This window comes from Syzygium oleosum, unplaced genomic scaffold (assembly GCF_021117445.2).
Source record: "Syzygium oleosum isolate NSW1041296 unplaced genomic scaffold, Sole_v2.1 Sole_v2.61, whole genome shotgun sequence".
Lineage (NCBI taxonomy): Eukaryota > Viridiplantae > Streptophyta > Magnoliopsida > Myrtales > Myrtaceae > Syzygium > Syzygium oleosum.
Window position 1 is genome coordinate 391,090 of NW_026607545.1, and position 16,590 is coordinate 407,679.

At 40.6% G+C, this 16,590-nt stretch overlaps 1 protein-coding gene and 1 pseudogene across 1 annotated transcript; both read left to right on the forward strand.

Annotated features, from left to right (window-relative positions):
* Positions 1-1,901: 1,901 nt before the first annotated feature.
* Positions 1,902-4,856, forward strand: LOC115692087 (cysteine proteinase mucunain-like). Its single transcript, XM_030618843.2, has 4 exons — positions 1,902-2,399; positions 3,538-3,773; positions 3,906-4,046; positions 4,274-4,856. The coding sequence occupies exons 1-4, from the start codon at positions 1,952-1,954 to the stop codon at positions 4,556-4,558; spliced, it is 1,110 nt and encodes a 369-aa protein (XP_030474703.2). The 5' UTR covers positions 1,902-1,951; the 3' UTR covers positions 4,559-4,856.
* Positions 4,857-12,297: 7,441 nt separating this feature from the next.
* On the forward strand, positions 12,298-15,803 carry LOC115692101 (ent-kaurenoic acid oxidase 2-like; annotated as a pseudogene).
* The last annotated feature ends 787 nt before the right edge of the window (positions 15,804-16,590 follow it).

Below are 16,590 nucleotides of genomic sequence, written 5' to 3' on the forward strand. Positions count from 1 at the left end.
CAAGATTTATCGTCTTTAAACACTCTTGAAATTCTTTCGGGATGTAATTAATCCACGGTGAACTCTACACATTCACGTCATAAGAAGTATCGAGCACTCACTAAAACCATGTTTGAAGACCAAAATGAATACAATGTAGGTCAGATGTATTGAGATGCACGTGTGAGTTATGTTAGAGAAGTTTCATATATGATAAGTGGTGTAGTGTATAGCAATTAATATATTACTGTTGACCCATAACCTTTTTTAACTTAAGTTTTTGAGTGAAAGTGGGTCCAACTAGATATGTTGACGGGCTCGGACTTAGGTTCCCTCTTAGCGATCTCTCCGGGTAAAGGCATTGGGCTACTGTGTGTTCCCAACAAATGGTATCGAAGCCGATGGTTGATTGGAGGTCCACTCCCAATATGCATCGATGTTGTGAATATCTCAAGGAAGTTTCCGAGCGGTGGGCGGTTGGCTCCATCATAACAAAGCTGCTCCAAAATTGGCTTGGTTCCAAGATGTATAATCTATGTTGAATCACCATTTAGCAGGGTTACTAGGACTTGGGTCTCTTTCTTGGGCAGGACATCAAGTACATGTATATTTACCAATTAATCAATTTCTAAACGCTGGAGTAGATCCTAAAGAGATCCCACTTCCTCATGAATTTATCTTGAATCATGATCTTTTGGCTCAACTTTATCCCAGTTTTACTGAGGGAGCGGCCCCATTTTTTACCTTCAAGGAAGTTTATGAGTGGTTGGAATTTGTGGTGTTACAACGTGAGCCCGATGATACTTAGATTAAGGGAGAATAGACCTAACACCGAGCTCACACGTGAGGAGGTGATTATTAAAACACATATGAGTTGTGTTAGAGAAGTCCTGCATCGGATAATTGGTGTGGTGTGGAATAGTTTATATATCCCAGTTGGCGTATAACTTATTGGCTTAAGATTTTGAGTGAATGTGAATCTAACTGGATATGTTGACAGGATCGGACTTGAGCTCCCTCTTGATGATCTCCTCAGGTAAAGGCATTGGGCATCTACTACGCGCTTCCAAGATTTCGAGTATATTTGTAAAGGCATAACTTTTCATGTTCTCTTTTATTTCTTTTGTTTGGTGGACTATTTTTCATGTGCAATTAATTTCTTAAGCTTTCTCGACACCGATAATCAAGTCATTTGATCATTGTGGTTGTGATTATTAACAGCGTCCAAGTTGCTCGACATGCCAAAAACAGACTTCTCAAACCAACAAAGTAGACACACCCTCTCCCTCTCCCTCTCCCTCTCATACGCAACACTATATTACCATTGCCATGTGCAATTGGCACCGTATCGGCACCACACACGCAAGTCCCATTCATCGCCACAGTAATGTCGTACATCCTTATAGACCGGTCGCGTTAGCGACTCGTGTCGATAGGTACGATCGATCGGAGACATCAGTCGAAAGACTTAAATCGCTCGAGATTCACGCCTAGTGTCATTTTCTTTGCGGTGGGCAGAATAAGAAAAAAACTCTTTGCGATGTTTCCGAAGACTCTCCTACTCCCTGCCGAGAGATTCACGTTCTAATTCACCCCCCCGTTCAATTTACCGCGGTCAAAGAAACCGGATTGGCCTTGCATTTTTCTAGTGACCTACAACGACCCACGACACCCTTCGATCAACGAGTCTCCTCCGTTTTCCGCGCTCGCAGCGCGTACCGGCGCAACCGGTCCCCGGTCATCCCCCCCAACCTGCACGAAACCCAATTTTACAAAAAAATAAATCAATGAAAAATATTTTCTTTTCTGTTTTTGCCTTTTGCCTTTTTCCTTTTTCTCTCTCAATTATTGATATTTAATCCGAATATTAAATCCCATCCCAATTGCCTTTATAATCCCACCTTCTTCCCACTCTCAAAACACTCTCCGAAAAACTTCTCCTTCCTTCTCCTCCTTCGTCCTTCCTCCATCCATGGCGATCCCGGCCGTAAGCACCGCCCTCCTCCTCCTCCTCTCCTCGGCCCTCGCCCTCGCCCTCGCCGTGGCTGCCGCGAGGACCGACGAGGAGGTCATGGGCATGTACGAGCTCTGGCTCGCCAGGCACGGCAAGTCCTACAACGGCCTCGGCGAGCGGGAGCGTCGCTTCCAGATCTTCCGCGACAACCTCCGCTTCGCCGACGAGCACAACGCCGCCGCCCCCAACCGCTCCTACACCCTCGGCATGACCCGGTTCGCCGATCTCACCAACGAGGAGTACCGCGCCGCCTACCTCGGCACCCGGACCGACCCCAAGCGCCGGCTCGCCAAGGCCAAGCGCGCCAGCGAACGCTACGCCGTCCGCCCCGACGAGATGTTGCCGGCCGCCGTCGACTGGAGGACCCGGGGCGCCGTTAACCCGGTCAAGGACCAGGGTGCTTGCGGTAATTTCGCTTGTCGACCTCTCTCGCTTTTTGCCCACACCTTACCTTTTTCACTTTGCCTGCGCGGATTACATTCGTTTCTTGGCGATGAAGTTTTCCCATATATAGTCATTAACCTCTCTCCTGTTTAATTTAATCATAAATCTTTAAGCTTATTATAGTCGAGCATGTGAAATACACACCGTTTTTACGCATCGGTTTAGGCACGAACCGAACATCGGATTAGCGGGTCAATCGTAATGCGTTGTTTTGACTTGCATAATCGATATGCGAGACTATCTTTTATGGATCGGCACGTATCTATCGCTTCGACGAATTTTCGAAAATTCGAATCCTGCCATAATCTCTTTGAGGAGGCAGTTCAGTTGTATCCTCTAGAGAGATAATGGATGGACCGCATGTGCGGCTTCCAAAGGCGTGAACGTGATCTAATTGGTAATCTTGTTTGGTTTGCGCTACGAGAAGAAAAGAGTTGACTTTTCTTCCGCATCTGCCCTTGGCAGATTTTATTGATCTTAGGAGGGGCAAGGATGTTTTGGTAATTTGACGAATTTAATACTGCATAGAAGATACATAGTTTGGTTGGTTTGGGTGGATAGCACGTGATGTTGATTGAACGGTAGTTTTGACCGTTTGCCCATGAAAAAGAATTGTAGTTTGGTTTGGACTTGTTGGATGGGAGAGGAGAGTTGAAATTAGTGCCCACCTTTTCTTATTGGGAAAGATATCCTCTCACCTCACCCAACAATGAAAATTATTATTATATATTATAAAAATATCATAATATAAGTGGATATTTAATGTTAAGTCCAACATCACATTTTAGCAAAAAAATAAAAAAGGGGAAAGAGAAAAAGTCTAAACACCACATGGATAGACCAAAACCAGTAGAGTATACAGTGGTCTTCCTACGTCACTTGTGGTTTGCTCAAATCAAGGTAGGCGCCCCCATGTGATCATCAACAGTCAAGGATTTGACAATTGAATTCAGATGGATGAACATTAATATGTTTTGGCATTAATCAGCATGTTTCTGCTACAGATTACCCTTTAATTGTATTGATCTTGCTCTGTGATTAATCACAAATTTAACTCATCAAGCTGAACCCGATCTGTTTCCCTCCCTGATCTTTACCAGGAAGCTGCTGGGCCTTCTCTACCATAGGTGCAGTGGAAGGAATCAACCAGATCTTCACCGGCGAGCTCATATCGCTCTCCGAGCAAGAGCTCGTGGATTGCGACCGGTCCTATGATGCCGGTTGCAACGGTGGGCTCATGGACTACGCGTTCCAGTTCATAATCGACAATGGTGGCATCGATACCGAGGAGGACTACCCTTATGTGGGAGTCGATGGAACCTGTGATGCGTCTGGGGTCAGTACTTATGAGCATTTTCGATTCGCATTCAGTTGTTGAGCTTGACATTGTTCTGGTTTCGGAATTGAGGTCGTGAGGATTCGAACTGTATGTTCTAATTGTTGGCATTTCAAAAAAAAAAAAATGCAGGTTAACTCGAAGGTCGTGAGCATTGACGGGTACGAGGATGTCCCGGCCTTTGACGAGAGAGCCTTGAAGAAGGCTGTGGCTCATCAACCCGTGAGTGTGGCCATTGAAGCTGGAGGCAGAGCTTTCCAACTTTATGAATCTGTGAGTGACTCCTAAGACTTTGTTATCTTGTTCAATCAGTGGCTGTAATGAAACCTAGTTTCCATCAGAACCAGATCCCATGATGGATATGAAATTGGGACTAATACAGAGGATGAAGCCTCTTGGGATTTAAATTAGTTCTACAGAATTGTCTGATAAAACAGAGGATTTTCAGGACACTGCATAATGCCTTGTTATAACTAACCTAAACCCCGCCGAATCTGCAGGGTGTGTTCACCGGTGAATGTGGAACTGCATTGGACCACGGTGTGATCGCAGTCGGATACGGGAGGCAGCATGGTGTCGACTACTGGCTCGTGAGGAACTCGTGGGGTGCCGCGTGGGGCGAGAGCGGATACATCAAGATGGAGAGGAACTTGGCCAGCAATTACTTTGGCAAGTGCGGGATCGCAATGGAGGCTTCTTACCCCGTCAAGACCACCCAGAACCCTGCTAGTAAATATTCTTCAATGGGAAGCAGCAGTGGCATCGAGCTCGTCAGCAGTTCTTGAAGCCCGGGATAGAGGAAAACTTACGGAAAGGTGCAAAATCAATTGTCTTTGAGTTCGGCGATCGCCCTGGGTTCACATAATTGTGTTATATTCCTTCCTGGAGGTTGGTTTAAGGAAGGAAGGAAGGAATATGGATGCACATTGGGCTGGTTCCCTTATGTTTGCACTGTAAATAGCTTCCATTTCATCGATTATTGAATTTCCAAAGAATTGCACCTGAAGAAGTAATAGTTATTGTAATTGTAACTTGAATGCCTGCTTCAAGTCTTCAATCGAAATTCCACTCTTTCACATATTATTTTCTATTACCACTCACTCAACTTTAGTCCACTCGTTTTGTCTCTCGGCATAAATTCACCTTCCCTGATCCTACGGGCATGTTGATCCAAAGACAGGAAGGATGTTGGTAATTGCAGGTTCTCTATGAGTTATCTTTGATTTCGAATCAGAAACCCGACATCGTTGGTTTGGTGAATAGCAGCCTTCGAAGCAATCCTGGAGAAGAATTATGGAAATACGTTGGGGCAAATCCGGAGCAAGTTAAATGCTAGGATGACGAACTGAGACGAGCTAATATTGCAAGGGTTTAATGAGAAGTGGCTAGCAAAGTACACAGTTGTAATTTGATATCGGATTTAGATACAATCACCTAATCCTCTCGTCTTTCTTTTAGTCGCATATATTAGTTCAATTACCAGGTCATATTTATCGTGATGATATCTCCATCTGTATCGGAACTTAAATGTAAGAATGCAAAAGAGAAAAATGTGGAAAATTGTATATATTTCGATGTATCACAATGAAAAGTACATCGGCCTATTTATAGGCTTTATGAAATGACTAAATAAGATAATATATCAATTAAGATACGCATAATCAAAGCGAGATATTCGCACAATCTTGAGAGATACAGAATATCATCAGAATTATCCTAAATATCTCTAACATCCCTTCAAACTCAAGGTGCATTGAAGATGTCAACTTGAATTTGAACACTAGTCTGAATAGTGTGCAGTTGGCGGATGAGGCTCATGGCGAAACTTCCAGATCTTGCTAGTCTAAGAGCGGCGAGTCTGGTGGTGGTGTGGTTTCTTGAAGCGACACGCGAAATGTTAAGAATCGAAGGGGAAGCAGCAAGCAGCCGATGCGGCTGGCTTGTAAAACAGAAACTAAGTGACACGGCCTATATGACTTGCGTCGTAGCATCAAACGGCCTATATGGCTGGCTTGGGCAAATAATTATTGAGCGATGCAACCTATGTGGCTAGCATCGAAAGAAAAGCCACCTTCGTGAAAGGCTCGACGGGGTAATGCGGCTGTTGCGGTTGGCATTGAAACACGAACATCAACTCGACAACTCGACTAAGTGCTTCCTCATATGAGAGGGCTCTACAGACTACGACAAAAATAGATTGGCTAGGACAGGATGAATAATGTTGAAATCAACTAGAGGATATTAGCACTTAATGGAAAAAAGAAGAAGTTAAATTAGCTTTAGATAGGCACTTGGGTGTGCATCGGGTGCCAGTCAGTATCAACTAGCTCTAATACCATAAAAGAACAAAGCAGATTGATTTTTAATCTCAACGTACCGTTGTTGAGATGATTTTCATTATATATAGATATTACAAATGTTACACTTCGTAAGGAAACAATACAATAATAAAAAATAATAAATGAAAAGATCATTATATTACAAGAGTTGTCAATCACTTGATTCTAGCATCTCCAATGATCATCTCGTGATTTTATTGGGGGAAATTGCCAAAACAGTTCTACACTTATTGCAATTATGTCAATTTAATCCTAAAACTTTCTAATTCAATCCATCCGGCTGGCCGGCGCTGACTTGGACACCGGCCGATGTTGACGTGGCAATTTTTTAATATTATTTTTATTATTTTTGATTTTTTATTAATTTTTTTCTTTTCTTTCTCCCTTTATTTTTCTTTTTTTTTTCTTTCACTTCATCTTCAACGGCGACCGGCTAGAGGCGGGGTCGGCAAGGGGCGAGGGCAAGCTTCGCCCATCCTTAGCGAGGCTCCACCTCGCGAGCGACAGCGAGGACGAGCCTCACCACGGTTGGGCGAGGCTCGCCCTCGCCAGTGGTCGACAGAGCTGCCCTTTTTGAACCAGCGATCGGCTAGAGATTGAAGATGAAGTGAAAGAAAAAAAAAAAGAAAGGGAAAAAGACACATACAAGACTCTTTTTGGCCGAAAAAGGGCCCTGTCGGGATCAAGAATCCCGAATCTCGAGTTTTTACTCTAGTAGGCTTGTCGGTGAAAAATTCAGATGTTAACAATGAGACAAATGAATAAATAACATATATGATCTATTATCAAGCGATGTTGTCAAGCCGAGATTTGTGGCGTAAGACAGAAAAGATTTTTATGGTAGAAGAGAGAAAAGTGTAAAATTATATAAACGTCACAAGAAGAGTACTAGACAATTATATTTAATTAATATAAACTTCAGTTAACCTAATCGCAAATATATGTCTAATAGCGTTATCCAAATCAAGAACCAAGTAGAGCTTTTCAGTAGCCATGGGATTCCCCAATGATTAGCGATGCCCCGCAACCCCAGCCTCTTCCACCATGTATCCAAAAATCTCAGCCGTAGTGATTTTCGAGGATCTTGCTGCAATCGGTGCGCATTCCCTTGGGGTCGGTCGCGTGATCGCATGCGCCAATCTCCGTGGTCGCGGACTATTCCGGTTTCGAGTCTTGTCCCAAATGTGATGCTGAAACAGAGTGAGTGATGGATGACATGCGAGGGTGATCGCCGGGATGACCCATCTTCATCAATGGCTATTCTCGTATGATTTATGGTTCTTGGAGCTATTTGAAGTCATGAAACTATATGCTAATTAAAAAAAGAACAAATGAAACGAGATATTCATTCACAGGTTGGTACTAATCAAGATGGGAGAAAAGATATTAGAAGTGTCGTAATTTTTGCACGATACTCATTTCAGTGCCAAAACTTTTTAAACGATCACTTAAGTGCTAGTGAGAAAATGATCATTTGGGTGCTTCTAGCAATAAATTGCGGTGATTCATCCCACGGGGCTTCTTTTAAATTTCAACTCCTACTTGGCTTTTCTAAAAGAATTTGAAGTCCAACATGGAAAATTCTTCATCCAACAAGGCAAAGTGAACCAAGCACAATGCTTTTCTCTTTTACTCTCTCTCCCAAAAAAATCTCTTCTATTTTCTTTGCAGCATTCAACCAAGAACAGATTCAAGAATCAATACTGCAGTTAGAGCCGTCAATAATGGGTGGGTCGAGTCTTGTTTGGGTTGTGTCAAATGATTCGACCCAAATTGACCAATTTAACCGGTTTTGACCCATTTTATGCAATACAAATTTAGTGACCCATATCCGACACATATCCTACTTGACTTGACCCATTTACTAAATACTTGCATATTTCATCCAACCTATGAAAATCCATATCCACCTCGTTAACCTACTTTAAGCTCTTTATGTGTATATATTATTTAAATTCGCTATTTCAACTATAAAATGCTAAGGAATTGGCTTTCTACATTGCATGAAATTTTCAATTTTTGTATTGATTCACAATGAAGAATAAGAGAAAGTCAGTATTTGGTAGTTATTTATGAAATTAAAGCAACAAATAATGTGGAGGAATTGAAATTTTAATTAAATGGAATGTAAGATATTGAAGAAGTTGATTTAAGCTGACCTTCGATTAGCAATGACAATAACTAAGATTAGAATATTACATAAAAAACAATGCCAAATGCAACCAAGAAAAGATATACTCCAATAACTAACGGATGAAACTTAACAAGATCAATAAAAAAATAATAATGGGAAAAAAGAAGTTGTCTTGCTATTTTTTTATTAGGGTGAAGTCAAGCCCATCTTGCGAGCCTATCAAAACTTCTCTGAACTTGAAACAGTTCGATGAGTCCATTATTTTCTCGTAAAGGGTGAAGAAAGAGTCACAAAGGTAAGTTGATCCATATTTTTTGGAGCTTTGTCATTTTATACTTATTTATAGCCCATTAACATAGCTATTTCATATATAATAACTCATCCATTAAATATGAGTTAAGAAATAGGTTTATGACCTTAATAGGTCTAACTGCAATAACCAACATAAATGAAGCGGAAAATTGCAACTTTAGGATAGAAAATTGGAAGAAGAGTTTGGTTTTACGTTGTAGAGTTGAGGAAGCCAAAGAAATTGGGAGGTGGTGGTCTAGTTTTGGAAGAGAAGAAGAATCACGTGTTTGAGGTTGTTTTGGATAAGCGCGGTCTCGTGTTTCCACGAGTGATGAGCAAAAGGGCAAAAGAAAAGTAATAACAAATAAAAAAATATCAATGTTCTAACGTTTGTGTACGAGTGCTTAGAGAAGAAACAGAGCTCTCTGTCTTAGCCTTTCTTCATCTTCATGATGCGCCAATTCTCGTTCACCGCTATTCTAAACAACAAAACTCGAAGAATGGGTGAAGAAAGGACCGATTTTTTGGGCTCGGAGGAGGAAGAGGAGGCCTTGCAGTGAAGATGAGACCATGAGCGGAGGATTCAAGACAATGCCTTGCAATGAAATCGTATTGTGAACAAGCTTTGAACATTTTCCAACTGTCATCTTCTCAGCCCACAATTTGGTAAGGAGATTTTGAGAAGATGATTTTGCTCCAATTTGAGGAATTAGGGTTAGGGTTTTTTAAGAATGCATTGAATTTTGCCCCAATTCCTTAATACGGGGCAAATAGATCTATAAACGACATCGTTTAGAGGTTTAATCGCTGTGTTTATCTTGCTGGCGAGCTACATCAGATCTTATAGAATAAGCTATTGACACGTCGGATTTTCTCGCAATCCAAATTGTTGATTGCACTAAAGTGGTTGTTTTTTTCTTTTTAATGAAAATGGCATTTAAGTGATCGTTTGAAAAAAAAATTTACACTGAAGTAACTATTATATGAAAGTTATGGTACTTCTAGTGTCCCTTTCTTTCTCAATCAAGAAGAGAATAGCAATTTGGTCTTGAGCCATCCAGAAGTAGAGAAACTTCTCTCTTCCATGAACGCACAAATTCCAAAAAGTCTCGGTCACCTAGGCTTACTTTTTAGAATGGTCTGATTAATGAAAGTATCGATTGACTTGATTGCAAGAATTATAGGCCCAATTCTCTAAAAATTCTCAACTTTAAGTCCGATGTCAATTTTGCTCGACCTTTTTTTTATCTAAAAAAAACCCAAACTATAACTCTAGTCTCAAGTTTTTTCAATACTGTCAACATCAGGACCAATTAGAGATTCATTATCAGAACCCGCATCTTCATCAGAGCCCTCATCGTCATATGGATTAACAACAACCTCTTAATGTTCGTAATTTTGAAGAAACCAATTACAAGTTTTGAACGTGTAGACAGATTTTGGATTAGAATGAAAGTTTCAAATTTTTTTTAAGCAAAAAAAGTTTCGAGTAGAATTGGAATTGGACCTAAAATTGTCAATTTTTTTGGAGAATTAGCCCAAGAATTATATAAGCTGTTGCCTTTGCGGTTGAGAATTTGCATATCAGACAAAATGGTAATTATATACACAAATTGTTTGGTTGGGTCTTCAAGCCAACCCAAACCCCCTTCATAAAATTTTCCCTCCGAGTATAAGTAACTGTCGCTCCATGATTAAAATGGGACAGTGAGAGTTCCTAGTGACTGTGATAGTGAGAATGCCTGGACCATCAGTTCTTTTAAAGGAAAATCTCGTCCTCAGTTTCGTTCAAACTTTCTTGGGTTGCTTTCCTTTACTTTATCTGGAATGTTAGGAATTGTTGTTTACATGACTCTTCGTTTGTTCTTAGGCTGCGCATGACAACTTGCCAAACAGTGTTTGATTCTGCTCTTTTGTTCCCAGAATCAGTTTGGGAACAGAAATGCGTTTGTTTAATTTTTTGATTCTGGGCACAATTTTGTCAAAAATTGTTCCGTAATCGATTTTGAAGCGAGAATCAGAATAAAAAAAAATAGCTTTTGATTCTGAGAACAATTTTGAGAATCAATTTTTTTTCTTCTTCCTTTTCTTGGTTTTTAATTTAGCTTCTAATGTCCGGCCCGAGGGCCGCCCTCGCCGGATCTGACGAGAATAAAATATTTTAATAAAAAATATTTTGCCGGCCATGGACGGCGACCAGGCCATGGCCATAAAAAAGAAAAAATTATATTTTTAATAAAAATATTATTAATAAAAAAAATATTTTACCTGCCATGGCCGGTGATCAGGCCATGGCAAAAAAAGAAAAAATATATATTTTTAATAAAAATATTTTAATAAAAAAAATTATTAATAAAAAAAATATTTTATCGACCATGGCCAGCGACCAGGCCATGGCAAAAAAATGTATATTTTTAATAAAAATATTTTATAGGCCATGGCCGGCGATCAGGCCATGGCAAAAAAAAAAGAAAAATATATATTTTTAATAAAAATATTTTAATAAAAAAATATTTTAGGTCGTGGCACTGACCAGGCCATGGCCAAAAAAAATAAAAAGATATAATTTTAATAAAAAATATTATTAATAAAAAAAATATTTTACCGACCATGGCCGGCGACCAGGCCATGGCCAAAAAAAATAAAAATGTATATTTTTAATAAAAATATTTTAATAAAAAATATTATTAATAAAAAAAATATTTTACCGGCCATGGCCGGCAACCAGGCCATGGCAAAAAAATATAAAAATATATATTTTTAATAAAAATATTATTAATAAAAAAATATTTTACCGGTCATGGCCGGCGAGCAGGCTATGGCCAAGAAGGAAGAAAAGAAAAAAAGAAAGAAATATTAAAATATTTAAAAATATTATTAATAAAAAGAAATTTTGTGGCGTTATCAAACGCATTTACATTCTTTTTCTATTCCGGGGATGGAATTTTGGGTACGTTAACAAACGCCTTAAAATGCTCGAGAATCGATTCCAGGGCGCGAGAATAAAAAGAATCATTTCGAGCGGAATACTGTCTAGGGCGAGAATCGTTGTCATGCACAGCCTTAGTATTAGTGTGATTCTTTCGAGGACCGAAAAGGCTGTGCAGGGTCGTTTACTTAAATGCTCTGCTATTAGAAGTAAACTTTTCTTTGATATGTATAAGTCTCTGTGTAGGAATTTGGGTCTTTTGATGATCTTGTATGGCTTTATGTCTAAAAGCTTAACGCTAATAAAAAAGACACTGTATGCATGTGAATTGAGAACCCACGTTGAGGAAAATGGCGAAAAGCTCTCATCTCGTCGTACATTCGCATCTCTCAAACAACGTAACGAGATTCTTTGAAGGAAACGACAGAATGTGCGAAAAAGTAAACGGTGAAGCCCATCTTCCCTTTTAGAGATAATGAAAAGAAAAAAGGAATTGTGAAAATTAAATTAGCCAGATAAAATGGGGAGTCCAATCATTCTTTGCTTGAAAAGATTACTGTGCTAAGATCCAAGAAGCTCTCGCATGACTTTTCTGGTCATGGACGATGATAATTGCCTCGTGAGTGTCGGTACTTGTTTAAATGAAAAAACATAATTGTGCCATTGGGCATGAAGCTAACATAGCTAAAACACTTTTGTTGCTTTCAGGGGAGGGAGTATATAGTTTGTCTGTTAGCAAATGGACAAAAGGGGATAATCTCAGTGGAATCGAATCAATCATACCCAATAGCAATTGGGTGACTGTGATGTGTCTATCTAAGGCAGGTTTCATCTGTTTGGTAAAAATAAATAAGAGTGACTTGAGCAAGTGAAACAGAAAGTAAGAACTATCTTGGTTGATGGAGAGTACACCAACGAGAGTGTGGTTAAGTTGGATTCTGGGGCTCATCCCACTTCTAGGATGGTTGTTGTGGTGGTGGAATGAGATTTGGTATGCGTGGCCGGTTGAGCGAAGATGTTCCAACGCCAATGTGAAGTTGCCGCCGGGACAAATGGGGTTTCCCTTCTTCGGGGAAATCTTCACCTTCCTCTGGTACTTCAAGATTCTCCACCACCCGGATGAGTTCATAAACTCTAAAAGACAGAGGTATGATCGCGGTTCCCCATCTAATTTTAGACTGAAAACTTGTGTTATGAACTTATGCAGCATTTGTATTTGTAACTATAAGAAAAACGAAACCAAGGGAGAGTAGTGTTTCTCTCAGGCTTCTACTAATGTCTCTGTACATGCTTCAGGTACGGTGATGGAGTGGGACTGTACAGGACTCACCTCTTCGGATCGCCTTCCATCATAGCATGCTTCCCATCAGTGAACAAGTTTGTCTTCCGAGCCGAGGACACATTCCTCCGGGAATGGCTGAATGTCGATCTTGTGGGCCCCAAATTCTATAGTGGCGGTTCACGGAGAGGCACATGCCAGGCTCAGGAGCTTTGTCTTGAATGCCGTTGACCGACCTGATGCTCTTCGTGGAATAGCTGATTTGATACAGCCGCGTCTGGTCGCTGGCCTCGAGTTATGGGCCCAAAAAGGCCGAATCGTCGCTTACCATGAAACTAAGAAGGTATAGCCCATCACATGGGCTTCCCATTAGATAACTTCGGGTGCATTTGGTTAAGCTTTTTCAAGGGGCCTTCGGCCTCCAAAATCCCTTTGGGAAATGCTGAGGTGATTGTTAAAGGGCTTTCGGCCAAATGCTAGACTTGGGAAAGCTGAAAGCAAGATTAAATATTTTTTTCTTCCAAAAGTACCCTCACCAATTCTTTAGTTTTTCGATTTTGCCGTTCATTGTTATTGTTCATCTTCTTTGCATGAGAGCGGTCGGCGAGAGCCGACGAGGCCAGATCTGGCTAGCGAGAGACCGTCGAGATCGTGTGACCCATGCGAGAGGCCGGCAAGGTCGCGCGACCCCGGCGAGGTTGCGCGCGACGTCATGCACCTCTGGTGACAATCACTTGGGTCGCGCAACCTCAGGCCTTGTCGCTTGGGTCGTGCAACCCCGGTGAGGGTTGCACGACCCTAGGTGGCCCTCTCTGGGGTCACCCAAGGTCGAGAGGTCGCCCAAGGTCGTGCAACCTCGAGCAATGGCCGCTGGCGCCAGATCTGGCTCACTGGTAGCTTAAGCCCTTCGTCGGAGCTAGCGAATGGTTTGATTTTTTTTGTAATAAAAAGAAGAAAAATTGCACCAAAAGCTCTTTTGCAAAAAAAAAAATCTCCCAAACACTACTTAACCCAAAGTAATTTTACAAAGGATTTTTTACAAAATGCAATTTGCATTTATTCAAAGTCCTTTAGGCTAAAGGCCTATACATTTTTTCAAAGCCCATTTCCAAAACCAAACCAAACATAGCCGTTCATCGTTTAATGATTAATTTTGCCCAGTCGAATCCTCCGCAAGGTTTCATTAGTGGTTCTTAAATTTTGTGGATCTTCTTTTCTTACAGGTGATGTTTGAGATTATTGGGAAATTGTTTATGAGCTTTGAGCTAGGGCCACAATTGGATAAGATCTACTGGTTACTTCATGATATGGTTAAAGGGATAAAAGCTCAGCCGCTCAATCTCCCCGGAGCTGCATATCGCCGAGCACTGGAGGTTCAATTGAATTGGAATCTTTAATCTGATTAGTTGGGCGAAAGTACTAAAATTCAAAATGGCAACTGGAGTCTCACTAACTTGCGCAATAAATCATGTTCTGCGTACTAGCTTGAAGTTAAATTCTTATTTGACGAGTTAAATAGGACTCTACAACGCAAAATGTTCGTAACACCAACGAAGCTATCGGATTGAATTGTCCTACTTTTATGCCAAGCTGCCCATTTAAAACCCCAAATGATCTGAAATATTTCTCCAATCCAATTGCAGTGCTGGAAGAAAGTCGAGGCAATTTTTAGAGTCGAGCTAGAGAAGAGGAAAAGCCAAAGCGAAGAAACTGTGACCGATCTTATGGACGGGATTCGACAAATCAAAGATGAAGAAGGCAAAAAACTGTCTGACCAAGAAGTGATAGATAACATCATTATTCTTGTGATCACCGGTTATGAGTCCAATGCATTTGCATCGTTGTGGGCGATTTACTATCTTGCCAAGTCTCCCAATGTTCTAAAGAAACTCCGGGTAATGACATCGTCCGACTTTGTACAGGTTAATTATCAGAACCTTATCTACTGTATCTTTGCAACTTAGGGATCTTGACTTGAATGGCAGGAAGAGAACACGACCATTAGCCAGAACAAGAACGGTGAGTTCATCACAAGCGAAGATGTCTTGAATATGAAATATACTAACAAGGTAAAATCATAGGAGGATTTCAGAGTTCGAGTGACCAGTTGCCCGATGGATCTAAAGTTTTTTTCAAGCTGACAATTACTGAAATACAGGTGGTGGAGGAGACATTAAGAATGCCCAATATTGCACATTTTAAATTCAGACTAGTCGCATAAGAAATCGATTACAAAGGTACGAAACTATCCGAGCCTTGCAGATAGACATTATTAGCATATGCATTATGGCCCATAGCTCTACGACGGGATAAATCTTCAAATTGTTGTTTTAGCAAGACTGCCTCTTCAAGGCCATTTTGTACCTATTAAACTGATTTCTCCGCAACCCTGCATTAGTTTGGACCGGCTTAGATACAATATACGTGCAAGAACTGTTGTGACCTGCAATACATAAGAGTTGGTGCTGACTGCTGTGTCATGTCCAGAGCAATCAAAGATAGAGTTTTGCAATAAGGGTCCCTGAAATTTGTGCAGGTCATAGGATACCAAAGGGATGGAAAGTTATTCTATGGCTCCGTTATCTCCACACAAACCCGGAAAACTTTGATGACCCGATGTTCTTTAATCCAGATAGGTGGAATGTAAGGCTCGATATCAGTTATGTTTAAGGACAAAGCAATCGTTTTCCTTTTTTCCTAATTTGTTCTCTTTCGGGCAAGCCTATGTAATACTTGGTCATATTCTTCAGGTATCTGTGAAGCTGGAGGCATACCAAGTGTTTGGCGGGGGATCGAGAATCTGCACAGGAAACATGCTTGCGAGGATTCAACTGGCGATTTTACTGCATCATGTATCAGTAGGATACAAATAAGAAGAATTGTGAAGCTTTTACTCACTGACTTTAGAGAAATTCCAGTTCATTGAACCATAAAATTCACAACAATGTTTGGCAAAGGAATTTTCAGGTGGGAATTGCCCAACCCAGATGCGGATTTTGTCTATCTTCCCTACCATGCACCAGCTGATAAAGTTGAAGCTAGTTTCAGCAAGCTTTGAGGATTGATCCTGACGGCAACTTAAAAACTGCACAAGGCTGGAATGATTGAGTCATATTGGTCTCATCATATGTATGCTTTTTATCTTATTTGCTTCAACCATAATATTAAGGAAAAAAATAAATTTGAGAATCTAACTTTCAATTCAAAAAGCTACAACCTCATGACGTGTCATCTAAACGTCATATGCTACACTTTTTTTTCGTGAATTAGAACTCAAATGTAATTTGGGGAAATGCACGGAAGCCTACTTCATTAAGTCCCAAATGCCGTGTTCTTTTATGTTCACCCAAAATATAAATTGTGATTAAGCGGATACACTTTACAACATAATGGTTGGAGTGAAAAAGGACGCGAGCAACACGTCGGAAGCCTCCAGAGCGAATATGCTTGTCAAATGCTGATCATAAAAGACCATCCAAACAACTACATCAAATCACATCAAAGTGCAGCAATTTGGGATTCTCTTGCATCATTCGATCCCACATTTATAGAACCAAAAACTCTAATCAACGGAAATTAAAAAAATCATAGGATAAATAAAAATATTCGACTACTGGGCGGTGCATTAGCTGCTCCATTTGAACAAGACAAGATGAAATATTTTGTTGATCTCCTAGACGTGAGAGCTTTATATTTAAAACGGTTCACTTCTCTTAGTTTTTCATTTTATACCAAGCAAACTCAACGAAAATTATTCATGTCATAGTAGAGTGTTTCCGATCAAAGAGCAATGGCTGAGCACCCATCTTTGGAGAAAAAGCTCAAGGGCAAAGTGGCCATCATCA

Excerpts from the sequence above, each read along its gene's own strand:
- LOC115692087 (XM_030618843.2), top strand. The coding sequence starts at position 1,952 with ATGGCGATCCCGGCCGTAAGCACCGCCCTCCTCCTCCTCCTCTCCTCG. Across the intron at positions 2,400-3,537 it reads CAAGGACCAGGGTGCTTGCG|GAAGCTGCTGGGCCTTCTCT; the intron begins GTAATTTCGCTT and ends GATCTTTACCAG. Across the intron at positions 3,774-3,905 it reads GAACCTGTGATGCGTCTGGG|GTTAACTCGAAGGTCGTGAG; the intron begins GTCAGTACTTAT and ends AAAAAAATGCAG.